The 12,309-nt window shown below is 47.5% G+C and overlaps 5 protein-coding genes across 5 annotated transcripts; 3 read left to right on the top strand and 2 right to left on the bottom strand.

Moving 5' to 3' along the window:
• Positions 1-1,443: 1,443 nt before the first annotated feature.
• Positions 1,444-3,029, top strand: RhiXN_01260 (SNF2 family amino-terminal protein; the record flags this gene model as incomplete). Its single annotated transcript, XM_043321079.1, has 4 exons — positions 1,444-2,058; positions 2,118-2,361; positions 2,408-2,596; positions 2,653-3,029. The coding sequence occupies 4 exons, from the start codon at positions 1,444-1,446 to the stop codon at positions 3,027-3,029; spliced, it is 1,425 nt and encodes a 474-aa protein (XP_043186902.1).
• Positions 3,030-3,289: 260 nt separating this feature from the next.
• Positions 3,290-7,123, top strand: RhiXN_01259 (Helicase conserved C-terminal domain; the record flags this gene model as incomplete). Its single annotated transcript, XM_043321078.1, has 7 exons — positions 3,290-3,481; positions 3,552-3,821; positions 3,878-4,329; positions 4,413-4,443; positions 4,527-5,078; positions 5,150-6,395; positions 6,477-7,123. 7 exons carry the CDS (start codon positions 3,290-3,292, stop codon positions 7,121-7,123), a joined length of 3,390 nt encoding a protein of 1,129 aa, XP_043186901.1.
• Positions 7,124-7,562: 439 nt separating this feature from the next.
• Positions 7,563-7,966, top strand: RhiXN_01258 (GNAT family acetyltransferase; the record flags this gene model as incomplete). Its single annotated transcript, XM_043321077.1, has 4 exons — positions 7,563-7,605; positions 7,658-7,804; positions 7,876-7,905; positions 7,962-7,966. The coding sequence occupies 4 exons, from the start codon at positions 7,563-7,565 to the stop codon at positions 7,964-7,966; spliced, it is 225 nt and encodes a 74-aa protein (XP_043186900.1).
• Positions 7,967-8,510: 544 nt separating this feature from the next.
• RhiXN_01257 (Transposase family Tnp2 protein) lies at positions 8,511-9,879 on the bottom strand (the record flags this gene model as incomplete). Its single annotated transcript, XM_043321076.1, has 6 exons — positions 8,511-8,784; positions 8,837-8,885; positions 8,950-9,237; positions 9,315-9,640; positions 9,693-9,806; positions 9,860-9,879. The coding sequence occupies 6 exons, from the start codon at positions 9,877-9,879 to the stop codon at positions 8,511-8,513; spliced, it is 1,071 nt and encodes a 356-aa protein (XP_043186899.1).
• Positions 9,880-9,999: 120 nt separating this feature from the next.
• On the bottom strand, positions 10,000-11,949 carry RhiXN_01256 (Transposase family Tnp2 protein; the record flags this gene model as incomplete). Its single annotated transcript, XM_043321075.1, has 5 exons — positions 10,000-11,173; positions 11,222-11,285; positions 11,364-11,651; positions 11,712-11,771; positions 11,823-11,949. The coding sequence occupies 5 exons, from the start codon at positions 11,947-11,949 to the stop codon at positions 10,000-10,002; spliced, it is 1,713 nt and encodes a 570-aa protein (XP_043186898.1).
• Between the last annotated feature and the right edge of the window lie 360 nt (positions 11,950-12,309).

Genomic DNA, 12,309 nt, shown 5'->3' with positions numbered 1-12,309 from the left:
TCCATGAGAGCCCCGCCATTGTCACAATAGAAGCAGTACTGCGCATCCAAACATTGTAGTTTGACATGTGTGAACGTATAATTGAAAGCCGATTTTTCATAAAGTTCAAGTGAGCTTCCAACATAAATACAAGAAATAAACGCGGCTCACCCGATCTTTGGCTGCGTTGACTATAAGGCGTACTCTCTGAGCTGAAGAGCCGTTTGTTATGTCAGTAATCTTTGTAACTGTAACGGCTTCACTTGACTTACAAACCGCGGAGCGACTAGATTTGGCAGTTTCCATGATTACTTACTGACTGTAAATAAAGCGCAAAGTGAAACACGGTTGGAGGAAAAACGCGTTGCTGCCAGTCTTTCTTTGCATCTGTATGGCGTTATTTGGAGCGCAACAGGGCGCCTAGTGCACCGCTTTTACTGTCACATTTTGTGACACAAAGCAGATATCAGTGCATATAAAAGTTAACGTTGAAAGCAACACGTATTTGCTGCAAGGTATCAACAAATTGTAGGAGAGAAGCAGCTGGATAGCAGGGGCGTTGTGTAATTGACCAAGGTAGTCTGAGTAAGGAAGCCAAACTGATGTTACAGCTTTGGCTTCTCTCGTTACACTTCAAATCTTTGCCGCCAAATTAGTGGTCACCCCTGGCGTGTGTCATAGCGTGACCAGTCCCCGGACCAGCGTATGAGAGGCTGATATAGGACCCCAATCACCGCAGACTCGATTGCGTTTTGATGGGTGACAGGAGGATACGGTAGCGATTGGTTCATCGAAGATCGAATAACAATCCCGCAAGCCTCAAACTTCTAGAGCCAAAGTGTAGTGTTTGACTGAGACATTGTTTTTTTTTTTTGTTCTGTTTTGTTTTGCGTGTCTCTGTCTCATGCTGCTCTGTCTATAGCGCCTTGTGTATGGTTCTGTATCCTATGAACTTCAGTATGCACGTAGTCCTATGCCAAACGCCATTTGGTCGCATTTCCAATTTTGCTACTCTCCGTAATTAAGAAGTCTGGCGGTCCGCATGGTTCAAATGGAGGTCCTGGTTTTGAATTGATGGATCCATGCATAGCTGCGTGATTTCCAGCTTCAGCTTTGCCGCAGTAGGCAATCAACGTGTCAGAGGGAACGGGGTGATTATACGCTATTCTAACCACCTTGGGCAATGTAACAAATTTGATATTCAATTTGCGCTAACACTTTGCGACAGGAAAGAGCACGCGTGCTATTATTGTTGAGATTTGGAATATCTATTGGAGTCATGTCAAAAACTTATTTCCCTTTGATCTACACTCTTGAGCACCCTGTTCCTTGTTTGCAACCCCTGCTTTCTTAGCTTTGCTTTTGTGGCGAGTGCTTAGGTTACCTTAAATCAACGTTGAGCCTTTTCTAACCTTGGCTTGTGATAGCCACTTCAGACACCCCACTCCCACCAATTTTCCAAGCATGCCGACTACACCGCTTGCCCACACCCCCTTGCTTTTCCTTGACAATCCTTCCATGCGTCTGGACAGAGGGCCTTATGGTATTAGGCCCTTTGTCAACAACCACTTTCGCTTATTATGCGGCCTACGTCCCATCAGAGACGCCGAGGACGCCAAGCCAGACAATGAGGATATTCATGATTCAAGCGGTATTCCATTGGAGTATGCAACACTATCTGACGGGTTCTTGCTTACAGAAGAAGCATATAAGGGCATTCCAGCCAGTTACCAACGATATTTTACCAAGCCATGTCGGGAACTCCATGCTCAATACCTTGCGCAAGCAATCAAATACGCATCTCAGCATTGCAAAGCTGCTTCCAGCTCCAATGGGAAAAGCAAGAAGAGGGGACCAAGTGCTAGGAAGGCCGCAATACAAGACGTAGACGACATCACTCAATCATGCATCAGCAGTACTGCCGCAAAGTGTATTAGTGGCCACGCTCAGTTCAAAGGAGCCATACTTGGAATGTACAATTGGTCCAATGGGGTTATGGGGCGCATGGCGGATCTTATGAGGCGTACTTTGCGCTCGCCAGTCCATGCGTGGCGCGACTTGGCTATGGATGAGCCAGAGGTAAGAATCTTTTGTGTTTGGAGGAGAGGGCGTAACTTATTCAACCTTGTTTATGTGAGGTCAATCCATACTCCTTGACAATAAAGTCATCCAAAGGGGTACTCAACAAGATTATTACCCAAGCCTCGATGGAGCTTTTTGGGACCTGCGCACTTACCTCGTCAACTCGAGTCCCTAGGCCTGGCTACAAGGCATTTGTACGTGCAATTCTCGAGCGAGTTTGGGAGCGGGAGTTGCGGCGCCTTAACAGAAGCCTGGTTACGGCGGCAGAGACAAGGGACAAGTGCAAGGGCGCTTTGGAGAGTAAGTTTGAGATTTAGTACATTCACTTGGCTTGCTGAGACTGTAGCTCTGACTCCAGACGTTGCGGAGAGCCCCACCTGGGAAAACCTCAAGGAAGCTAGTGTTTCCTTGAAGAAATACAAAGATCTGGTCGAATTGACTGGTGGCGAGATGGACGAATCAATCGGGAAACTGGAGAAATCATTCGAAGACGTTTGGGTTGCTTTGGGATACGTGCGTGCGGACAACGGCTTAAGTACTTGCTTCTCCACGTAAATTTTGGGATTTGCATCTAACAGTTGTCTGCAAAAGTTCGCCGAATCAAGGCAACAAAGAAGGCAATGTTGATGACCGAGGACGAAATGGATCGGGCGTACACCAACTACGTGGAGCTGCATTTCCCCCCGCAAAAGGAGGGCGTCAAAGAATTGACGGAAAATCTTGCTAACGCAGTGAGCTTGGAGGAGGGCGTGAATGCTAACCTTTTGGCAGGGTCGGAAGGGTCCGATATTGGTGTCTCAGAGTTTGCTAACACAAGCCTTGACGAAATGTTCCGACTACTTGGTCTTTCTTTGACGATGAGCATTCCATTCACGAGCAAAGAGTACAAGTCCCAATGGCATCAGCTGGTGGCGGTTGCGGTACAGCTCAAAGGGATGTTTACCAAGCAACTGGGCGAACAGGCTTGAGCAACGCTTCTCTGCAACGAAGTTGGGCTGGGGAAAACGGCCGAGATTATCGGGACGCTTTGCATGCTAGTTCACCTCATAGAACTTCAGCAACGCGGCTTAGCGTTGATACCATTGCTTACCGGTATGACTGCGAGTCTTCTGCTATACTTTTGCTTCTAACGCTCCGTTTTCTCTTTATAAACTCATGGATCAAAGAGTCTGGGCACGTATACTTTGCTGGGCGAGAAAAGATATCCTTGCTTCCTTCCATTATCCTGATGCCCAAGTCTCTGTGCATTCAATGGAGCTTGCAGTTTCAACGCTTCACCGTCCCTGGGGCGTTTCGCCTCATTGATTACGCTAAAAAAGGGAGCAACCGGACATCCTACTTCTCGCAAGGTGGAGACTACAATAGACTAGTAGCCAAGGCAACGTTTCCTCATTGTGTTGTCTTTCTTTCTACATTCACGGTGTGTCGTAGCTCTCTGCTCTTTTACTTCTGTATGAAGAGTAATAGGGCACTAATACATTACAAGCTAGTCCATTGGAACCAAAGCTGGCAATGTTTTATTTCGAGTCTCAACTGGAGCTGCTGGACGCGAACCACGTTTCCGGGGCCAGCCTTCGACCATAGTCACAAGCAACGCACCCGATTGTACTATATTTGCCAAGGAGTTTCTTTATCTCGCTTGCAACGAGCTTCATCAACTTTGCAACGCGACTACCTGTCAAGATGGGGTTACCAAGCTTTCTTGCAACTCCCTGGTGCGTACTGGGGCCACGGCGTTGCCTGTATTTAATGGGGCCAAGGTAAGTGTGACCGATTGTACTCAAGCGCCATTTTGATATCGAACTGGCTCTCGAAGGATGCTATTGCGGCCGCAGTTATACTGCGTATTCCTGACGTGATCGGGGAGGCGGGCTTGGCGCTTGGGTACGAATTACTTGAATCCCAGAGGAGCCGACTCAAGGAGTGGAAGAGCCAACAGTCGGAGCTGACAGGCGTCGCAGGAGCTACATGGGATTCCGACAAGGACGAGCAGCAAGTCCAACAGGAGATCGCCAACAGGTTTTTGAAGGAAGGCGACCCCCGAGGGTACAAGTCCTTTTTTGTCCAGCAGCCCTCAATCAAGAGAATCCGGAGAGTCCTTGTCCCATATATTGTTTGCCGCACTTCCAAGTCTCGAATGCCTGACGGAAGTCTTATCTTGAACATCCCGGACCTTATCGAGTCCATCGTATGGATTTCCATCAATGATGTCGAAAGGAAGGCACTTGTAGACCTTTACAATCGGCTCATGAGCAAAAAGCCAAAAGGGTTAGTAGATACCTTGTCGATGCTCTTGGTGGCTCTAAGGCTGATTGCTGACTTCATAACCTTCACTTTACTGCATCTCATAGACTCCAAGGAGAAATGCTTTTGAGCTGGAACGTGAGTAACCGCAGCTATCACCAAACGGATTTTCACTGAACGTTTACACAATATCCTTGGTTCTTACTTGCCCTTTGCTCCAGTCTTTCCTGATGGACTATAAGCATGTTTTGTTCCACCCTCTGATGCGTGCGGAGACCAACGCTCGGTTGGAGCCTTTTTGGGAGCAGTGGACGCTCGAAAACCTCCAGTCCCGGGCATCCTCAAAGCTCTTAGCAACCTTGAGCATCCTTGAGCATTACAAGGATCCTGCTGCCGAGCCGCTGTTCTTCAACCGTGATGGCACTCGCAACGTCAAACAAGAATCGAGCTTTGTGTCTCCTCCTTCCATTCAAGCTCCAACCAAGCCACGAAAAATTCTCATTTTTATCATGTACGACCGCCACACCCAAGTCACCAAATTCGTGAGTGCATGTCTGCTTCTCAAGACTTCATTCCTGACCAAAGTCTCGCCTCTACAGATGCTGGACCTTCACAAATACAAGTACGTCGAGTACAATGGCAGCATGACCGACATTGAGCGTGATCAAGCCGTGAAAAACTTCGAATCTCAAGATGACGTTTATATCATGCTCCTTAGCAACGTTGGCACTACCGGTTTAAATTTGACGATGGCCTCGGTTATAATATTTTTGGTACGTTTATTGGCCTACTTGGATGAAGCCGAGTAGCACTCATGAGCTGGTGTGTATGGTTGATTCGACAGAGTGGCTTGTGGTCTGGAGTGGAGACCAAGCAGACAGGCGGTCGATGTTGGCGCCCCGGGCAACTTCATGTTGTCCATATGTATCAGCTACTTGCCCCAAACACGGCCGACAAGATCTTATCTTCGTACGCGACAAGCAAGACAATCATGGAGAACCGGTTCTTCTCCCAGACCAAGGAGCTTGCTACCAAGATCTTTCAGTACAAGGACAAGACTGATAGCAAGGCAAGCGAGAACGAGGCTCCTACTTTGTATAGTCGCTCTGCTGTCGTCCCTCGTGCACTGAAGAGCCAAGAGGGTGATACTACGTCTACCCAACCTACGATCAAAAAGGCTGGGTCAAGAAAGAGAAAGGCGCCTAGTTCTTCCACTCAAACAAGGGATTCAGAGCAACCTGACGCAAGTGCAAGCAAGCCCAAGCGAGCCAAGGTATCGGACAAAGATAAAGCCAAGAATGCAGCGCAGCCTGAGCCGTTGCCGTCTGAACATTGGTCGTCATCCCCGGCTCAAGGAGCTCAAACATCCTTCCCGAAAGGCAAAGTGAATCCAGGAGCAACAAACGGCAGTAGCAAGAGTGCTGAGACTGCCTCTTCAGAGCCACAGTCACCACCACGATCACAACCACGACCACGACCACGACCAAGAATGCGTATCTCTCCCAATGTCAAAGATGGTGGAGCTATTGCTAACATCGTATCTCCTATGCTACGAGCTGAGACGGTCGAGCCTTGCGTGGCATCAAGCTCCATCCAGGTCCCTGTTGCATCCGATACTCCTGTACCGACTCAGTCAGCCCCTCTTACCACTGCCGCAGGTTTGGCTGATCTACCTTTGGTTAGTTTTGCACCGGAATCCAGCCCAGAAGTCTCATCTATCGCTGCGGTACGGGTTCCGGTTCTGCATGACCCGCCAACACAGCAGCCGAGTTTCGCTCCTTCCCCTGATTCCGCTCAACCATCCACATCTCAAGACCTCCCTGCTGTTGATTCCTTGGCCCCCACTGCAGCACAAACTGCCTGCAAGGATCACAATCACTCTCCTGAGCCATTGGTAGGTCACGAGCTGTCATCTGACTATGATCCCGACGTTGATGTCGTTGGATTGGGTGAGGACAAGGATCTTCCGGATATCTCCGCGGTGACTCAAGGGGGCTCTGTTGCGGATTCTTTGAGAAGCACTGGCCCAACCCTCGGGGGCCCTTCGTCGCTCAAATCCTCACCGGTACTTCCTCAAGGATCAGGATCTGGTAAGTAGAGTTATCTCAATACTGTAGTTTCATTTGTTCTTTGGTAGCGGTCGCTTGACTAACCTCTTATGTATCAATCAGACGGCCGTGCTGTACTTCAGGAGAACCCTTATCCTCACGGAGAGTCCTTGCTTGATGCTTTTGTTCACGAGCTGCTCAATGATCTTGATCAAAGCCCTGGTTCACCCACCAAATCGAATCCACCCCAGGCAAAAGACAAGGCAACTGCGGTTGACACGAGGGCGCCCGCTCCTTACCACCCCACACCCGCAAGAACGTGGCGCACATCAACGACAAGTAGGAGCTTGGCAAAGCTAACGCCTTATCAACCACCTCAAAGCAACAGCAGTGCTTCCATCCGTCCACGACAGCGCGATGTTATTCCTCACAAGGCCCCCGAACCTTCCACAAGCGAGCTACCTGATGGTCCCAACTCAAACCAACCTGCACCACCCCAAAGGCCCATGGTAAGGTCGGGTGCATTCAAGGATGTGAGTAAAGAGGATGTGCCCAAGGTTCTGGCCAAAGGCAAGCAAGCCGTGATGGACGAAGTAGACCGCGTATCCCAGACTGGCGGTGTAGGTGTTCTCAAATCTCAGCAAAGAAGAATGATGGCAGTCAATAGTGCCTCGATTCAAGTTGTACCTTCGCTGGAAAACCCTTCTTCCTCAGAGAAGCCTACCTCCCGGTTATCTCGCTTGGGTTCCAAGAGTAATCCACCTTCTTGAGCAGGGAGCCAAGACAACTGCGATACGCTTTCATTGTGCCTATCTATCATCTCGTATCGTTGTCAATCCTTCCTTTGTTATCGAGTACAGCCTATTTTTCCCTTGTTGCCGAATACAGCCTATATTTCTTGTACATACGTCTCTATTCATATCGTATCATAATATTATTCCCAGTCAATCATACACAGGTTAAGCCGGGCATGATGAATCAAAGTAGCACTCTCGTATTCCAACCGGATCATAAACACTTGACAGCAAATGGACACATCCAGTCGTACTGGCTTTGCATCCAAAGTTTTTCTCCTGCAGCTCGCTCCTCCGCATTGATATTGGCCGGAGCATTCGAATGCTATAAGAGCTTGATAGGATCTGTTGCTTTAAAGTGGGAATTTACTATGTAATCTCAATTGTTGATACATCCAACGACAAGATCGTCGGCATGAGTACTGTATTCATGGAGCACAAGCTCATTCGTAGCCTGGGTATGCACCGATGTGTGCAAGTTGTGTACACAACAACTAACATTGATGTTAGGCGTGGTTGGACACATTGAAGGCATTGTTGTGTCTCCCAAGATGCAGGGAAAGAAATTGGGTCTGCGCATCATTAACATCTTGACTCACATCAGCAAGGCCCAGGGCGCGTACAAGACTATCCTGAAATACAGCAATGAGAACATTTGTAAGTTGTGATCACCCATGACCCCTTGCATTTTCCAACTGATTGACGTTCTCTCAACCTCCTACCAAAAGTGTGGCTTCAAACAGAAGGAGAACGAGATGGTAGGTTCATATTCCTTCATTGATGTGGCATTTACATACTAAAGCTCGAGTTTCAGACTAAATACGCCGAACCCAAGCCATCCTCACTCAAATTGTAGCATTTCTCTCATGGACACTTGAATGAATTGGTTGTATTTTAGGCAGTTGTTTGAATATTTTTGTATTGGACATTTGCATTTATTCACCTATTTTGAGTCGTAAATTACAAGTAAGCAGACAAAAAAAAAAGAGACTTGCCTATCTGAAAATCCACAACTATATAAAGTAATGCTGTATAGAGGTAACGACTCACTGTGGGAAGTCTAGGCCTTCCCTGAAGTGTCAAGTGCCATTACACTTTCCGGCAGTGGCGCTGGCACTTCCTGGTTGCGTTGGGATTCAGTCCTGATTTGGGCAGCATGATTGACACTTCAGAAAGTACAACCAACGCTTCTAGCTGACACTTGTAGAAGGGTCAGTCGTAATTGGCACTTTACCGAGTGCTCACAACACTTCCAAAAGTGCCGAGGTAGTTTGTAAGGTGCCAAGGGGCTCTAAGATCGATGTATCGTCTCCACCATAGGTATACATGTAGGTCAAAATATAATTATAATTATAATACATAGTTATGAGCGATCATCTACATCGTGATCAACATTTCCATCGACGTCGAGGAACTGGGTACGTGCGCCATCCCGACTTCGATCAACTATCGCCCACTCTTTACCTCCCAGGTGTACCCTACCTATAACTGCAACAATAGTCTTGAGATGAATAATGCTGGGGTCTAACTCTTGATTATACGTGACAAGAGGAGTCCCACGACGCGATGCGTCAATCCCCCCTGTAACACATTCTGTCACACGAGCCAGGAGGTACGGCTCACGTTTCCCATCACCCCTAAATCTCTTATTAGCTTTAAATCAAGTGATTCCAACTAAAGCTAGCTTACGGTTCAATGTATTCGACATAATAAATATCGTGCAGCCGGCCATATTGAACTTCCCGTATCGGCGGTCGCGTCGGCTACTGAAGGACGCATATTGGTCTGGGCAAAGGTCGTACTAGTGTGATAAAAACGTAAGATACTGGTAAGAGAAGTGGAGGAAATTGTACCTGCCTTAATGTATGAGTTATCTCGTGCAGTCGGGTCCCAATCAACCATAATCGCGGTACGAAACCGGTCGCCATCATCAATGCAGAATTGTCCGTACCGAATAAGTGAGCCGGCATCGATACTATTGACATGGTCTTGTGGCTTGCGTCCTGGGTACACGAGGTTAAAATACCCGATCAGCTGCTTTTTTAAAACTTTGTCGAGTGTAACTTTGTAGTGTATAGGTCGTCCTAATACTATGGTATCAACTAACGATATGAAAAATGCGGAATTGAGCGAACATAGACAGATACAAGCAAAGTTTATCACTTACATTGTGGATAAGCGATTTCCTGAGTCGACATTTGCACCTCGTTGGGGTGACTGGGCTTAACGTAAGCCTTTGTGAGTGTGGGAATATCATACTTTTTTGCTACAAGTTGCAGCTGTGCGCGCTGTTTGATATAATTATCAAGTTGGATGTATGGCCGAGTGCGATTTCTGACGGCTGGTAATAACCGCCCACAGAATCTCTCCATGACGAAGGCCCACGAGGCCCAGAGAGGCCCAGTTTGTAGGATATAATAAGGTATGTGCAGGAGGGCGTGAATGGTGAGGGGGCATGTGGGGAGCCGAGATGTTCGATATTGGTAGTAGTACCTAGCAATCAAGTAAAATTGTGAATCAAGCCACAAAAAAGTAATTCACGTACATTTTGTACTTGAGTACCCAATTGTTTATCATTGCCTGTAATTTGTTGACTTCGATGCGGGTAATTTTGAATTGGAGACATAATAAAATAATTTCGCGAAGTGCAAGAACATGGCTGGGAGCTGGGAATGAGCCAAAATGGGCATGAAAGAAAAAGAGACTACTTACTTGTAATACTTTCGCGGCATGACATCCTTGAGGAGGATTGGAGCCAAGTATTGTATCCAGAATGAGTAAGCCTCTGCTTTGAATAAGCTCCGGTCTTGAGCAATATCTGGCAGGGTACCAACAAACACAGAAGGGATTGTTCAAGTGGCCCGAGCCGTGAGTAGTCCAACCATCATCCATTGGGCCTTTGATATTCTGTAAGTTCCGGTTCCTTCGTCAAGTCCTTTGAAGTCCCCAGTCCAGTGTTTGACCATATTCGGGACAAGATTCTCAAACAGCAAGTGCATAATGTCGTAAGGGAAATTTGAGGGGAGGTCGATTGAACGAAGCTGCGTAAATATGGGCTCCCCGTTAATGCCTGAATTTCGAGCAATTTCTTCACGCTCGGCCTGTGTTCTTGCCGCACCCAGCTTGGCATATTGCCGTAGGAATTGTTCATGAGTTCGAATTGGAAGGGCATCGTGGGACCACTGGCGTATTTGACCTGGGCCCGGGAGCCTCAAAGGCATGTAATAGACGGCTGTTTGCTTCAATTGGCACAACTGGCCCTCAATAAGACAGGTGCGACAAGGCAAGAACGCGTTGTGCCCTTTTATCATCATGAGTTTTGAAATGGCCAGAATGTCACCAAATATGATGATTATAAATGCGCGTAATACAAACTCATACAGAATGCCCTCGGGCTCTGCCGAAATACCACGCATAGATACACCTTGTTGAAGCTCTAGTAACTCGTTGAGCAGGGGGATAAAAAAAGAGTTAATGTCCTTGGGTTGTTTTGGGCCCGGAATAACTCCAACGCAGATTACGTTCTCAAGGTGGGTGCGGATACTAGGATCAAGGTTGTAGTTAATCAATATAATTGGCCAAGCACAGGAAAGCCCACGTCTACGCCGTTTAAATAACGTAAATCCATCTGTCGACAAGCCTAGAGCGATATCTTTGGGGTTGTCAAAAAAGTGGTACGGGTGGTTGGGGTGGACTCGTGTTTGTTGGAGCCTAAGGTAGTTGTCACTGTCGAACACATCGAAAATAACATGTGGTTTATACTTGGCATCTGATTCAACCCGGTATCGGAGTTTTTTGGCCATTTGTGCGTTTTGGAAAAGGCCCTGAAGCTGAGGGATTAAGGGGGTGTAGCGGAAGACCCGCCTTGCTTTGCCTCTGCCGTTGCACCGAGGCTCTTGACAGAACGGGCATTTGTCAAGTTCCTGGTACTTGCCCAAGTAGCATACACAGGAGTTGATGCAACAGTCGTAAACACAAGTTTCGAGCCCTGAGAGGATTTGGAGCCGGCGGTACGCAATGAATTCGCTTGGGAACTCCAGCTCCAAACAGGCCCCAAATCAAAGGTTGTCCCACGTTTGACGCGAGAAATGGGAGCAAATACAAGTGGCTAAGAGCTGAAGAGTTCGGCGATTGTGATCTGACAATGAACAAGAGTCTGAAAGTAAGCTGGTTGATTAGCGCTGAAGTGTGTCGGGGGAGGGGATTATTTACTTACACATTTCAACCCATTCATTGTCAAGCATATCGCCAAAATTGAATTCCAGCGCCTCGCGCATCTCCTCCTCGGTGAGCCTGGGCTCGTCATCGGGGTCGACATGGGGGACATCAACATTGTCCCGTTCAACGTACTCGGGGTCGCGATCAGGGCCATTGATAATTTGACAACTAAGCTCTAGCTCATCTTCTAAGTTGGAGTCGGGGTCGTCTGAAGGCGGGTCGGGCCATGTTTGTATGTTTACGGGCGGATTATGATGAATGAGGTTGTGCGGTAGTGGGGGCTCATCTAGGATTTCAGTGTTAGTACTTGGCAGAGAAAAAATAGACAGACATTAAGCCTACTTACCAAGAGATAGACTGGGCATTTTGAAATGGCCCAGGTCTCCTGGGTTTTGTTGCGGGGGGTCTAAGTAAAAACATGAGCAATAACATATACTGAAACTAACATTGAACGCACCTTCTAATTCGGAAAAATCTACATTGGCGGGTAACAGGTCATTCTCTTTGTAATGCGCAATTTCAACCCCCATGTCGAAGCTGTTGTTGTTGTTGTTGTCTGAGTCCGACTCTGAGTCAAGGTCCATTGTGGCGACAGTTAGCTGCAGGTGTCGCTCGATTTGTTGGGGACCAAGTAGGTTGCCGCAGCATGGGCAATTTTGAAGAACTTTGCTGGTATCGCTCATTTCAAGTGTATACAAGCTGTTCAAGTGAAGCCAGAGCTGTGTCAAAATGATACGCAGACGGTGGGGGTCTTATACTAGTGCAAAAGTTGAAGTCGCTTTGTGTCACCTGACTAAATTGTTGCCTTTCCCCTACCGTCCAAACCTCCACGGGCAACCTCGAAGCTTGCTATAGCTGGTCCAGATTGTTCCTTTGTGAGCTTTTTTTTTTGATATATACTCCCAATTTCTCAAAAACATGCTCAAAGGACAGGGTTTTCTATT

The sequence above is a fragment of the Rhizoctonia solani genome, chromosome 16, assembly GCF_016906535.1.
Source record: "Rhizoctonia solani chromosome 16, complete sequence".
In the NCBI taxonomy this organism is placed as follows: Eukaryota; Fungi; Basidiomycota; class Agaricomycetes; order Cantharellales; family Ceratobasidiaceae; genus Rhizoctonia; species Rhizoctonia solani.
Note: the sequence above shows the minus strand (reverse complement) of the source record. Positions and strands in the feature narration are given on the sequence as shown.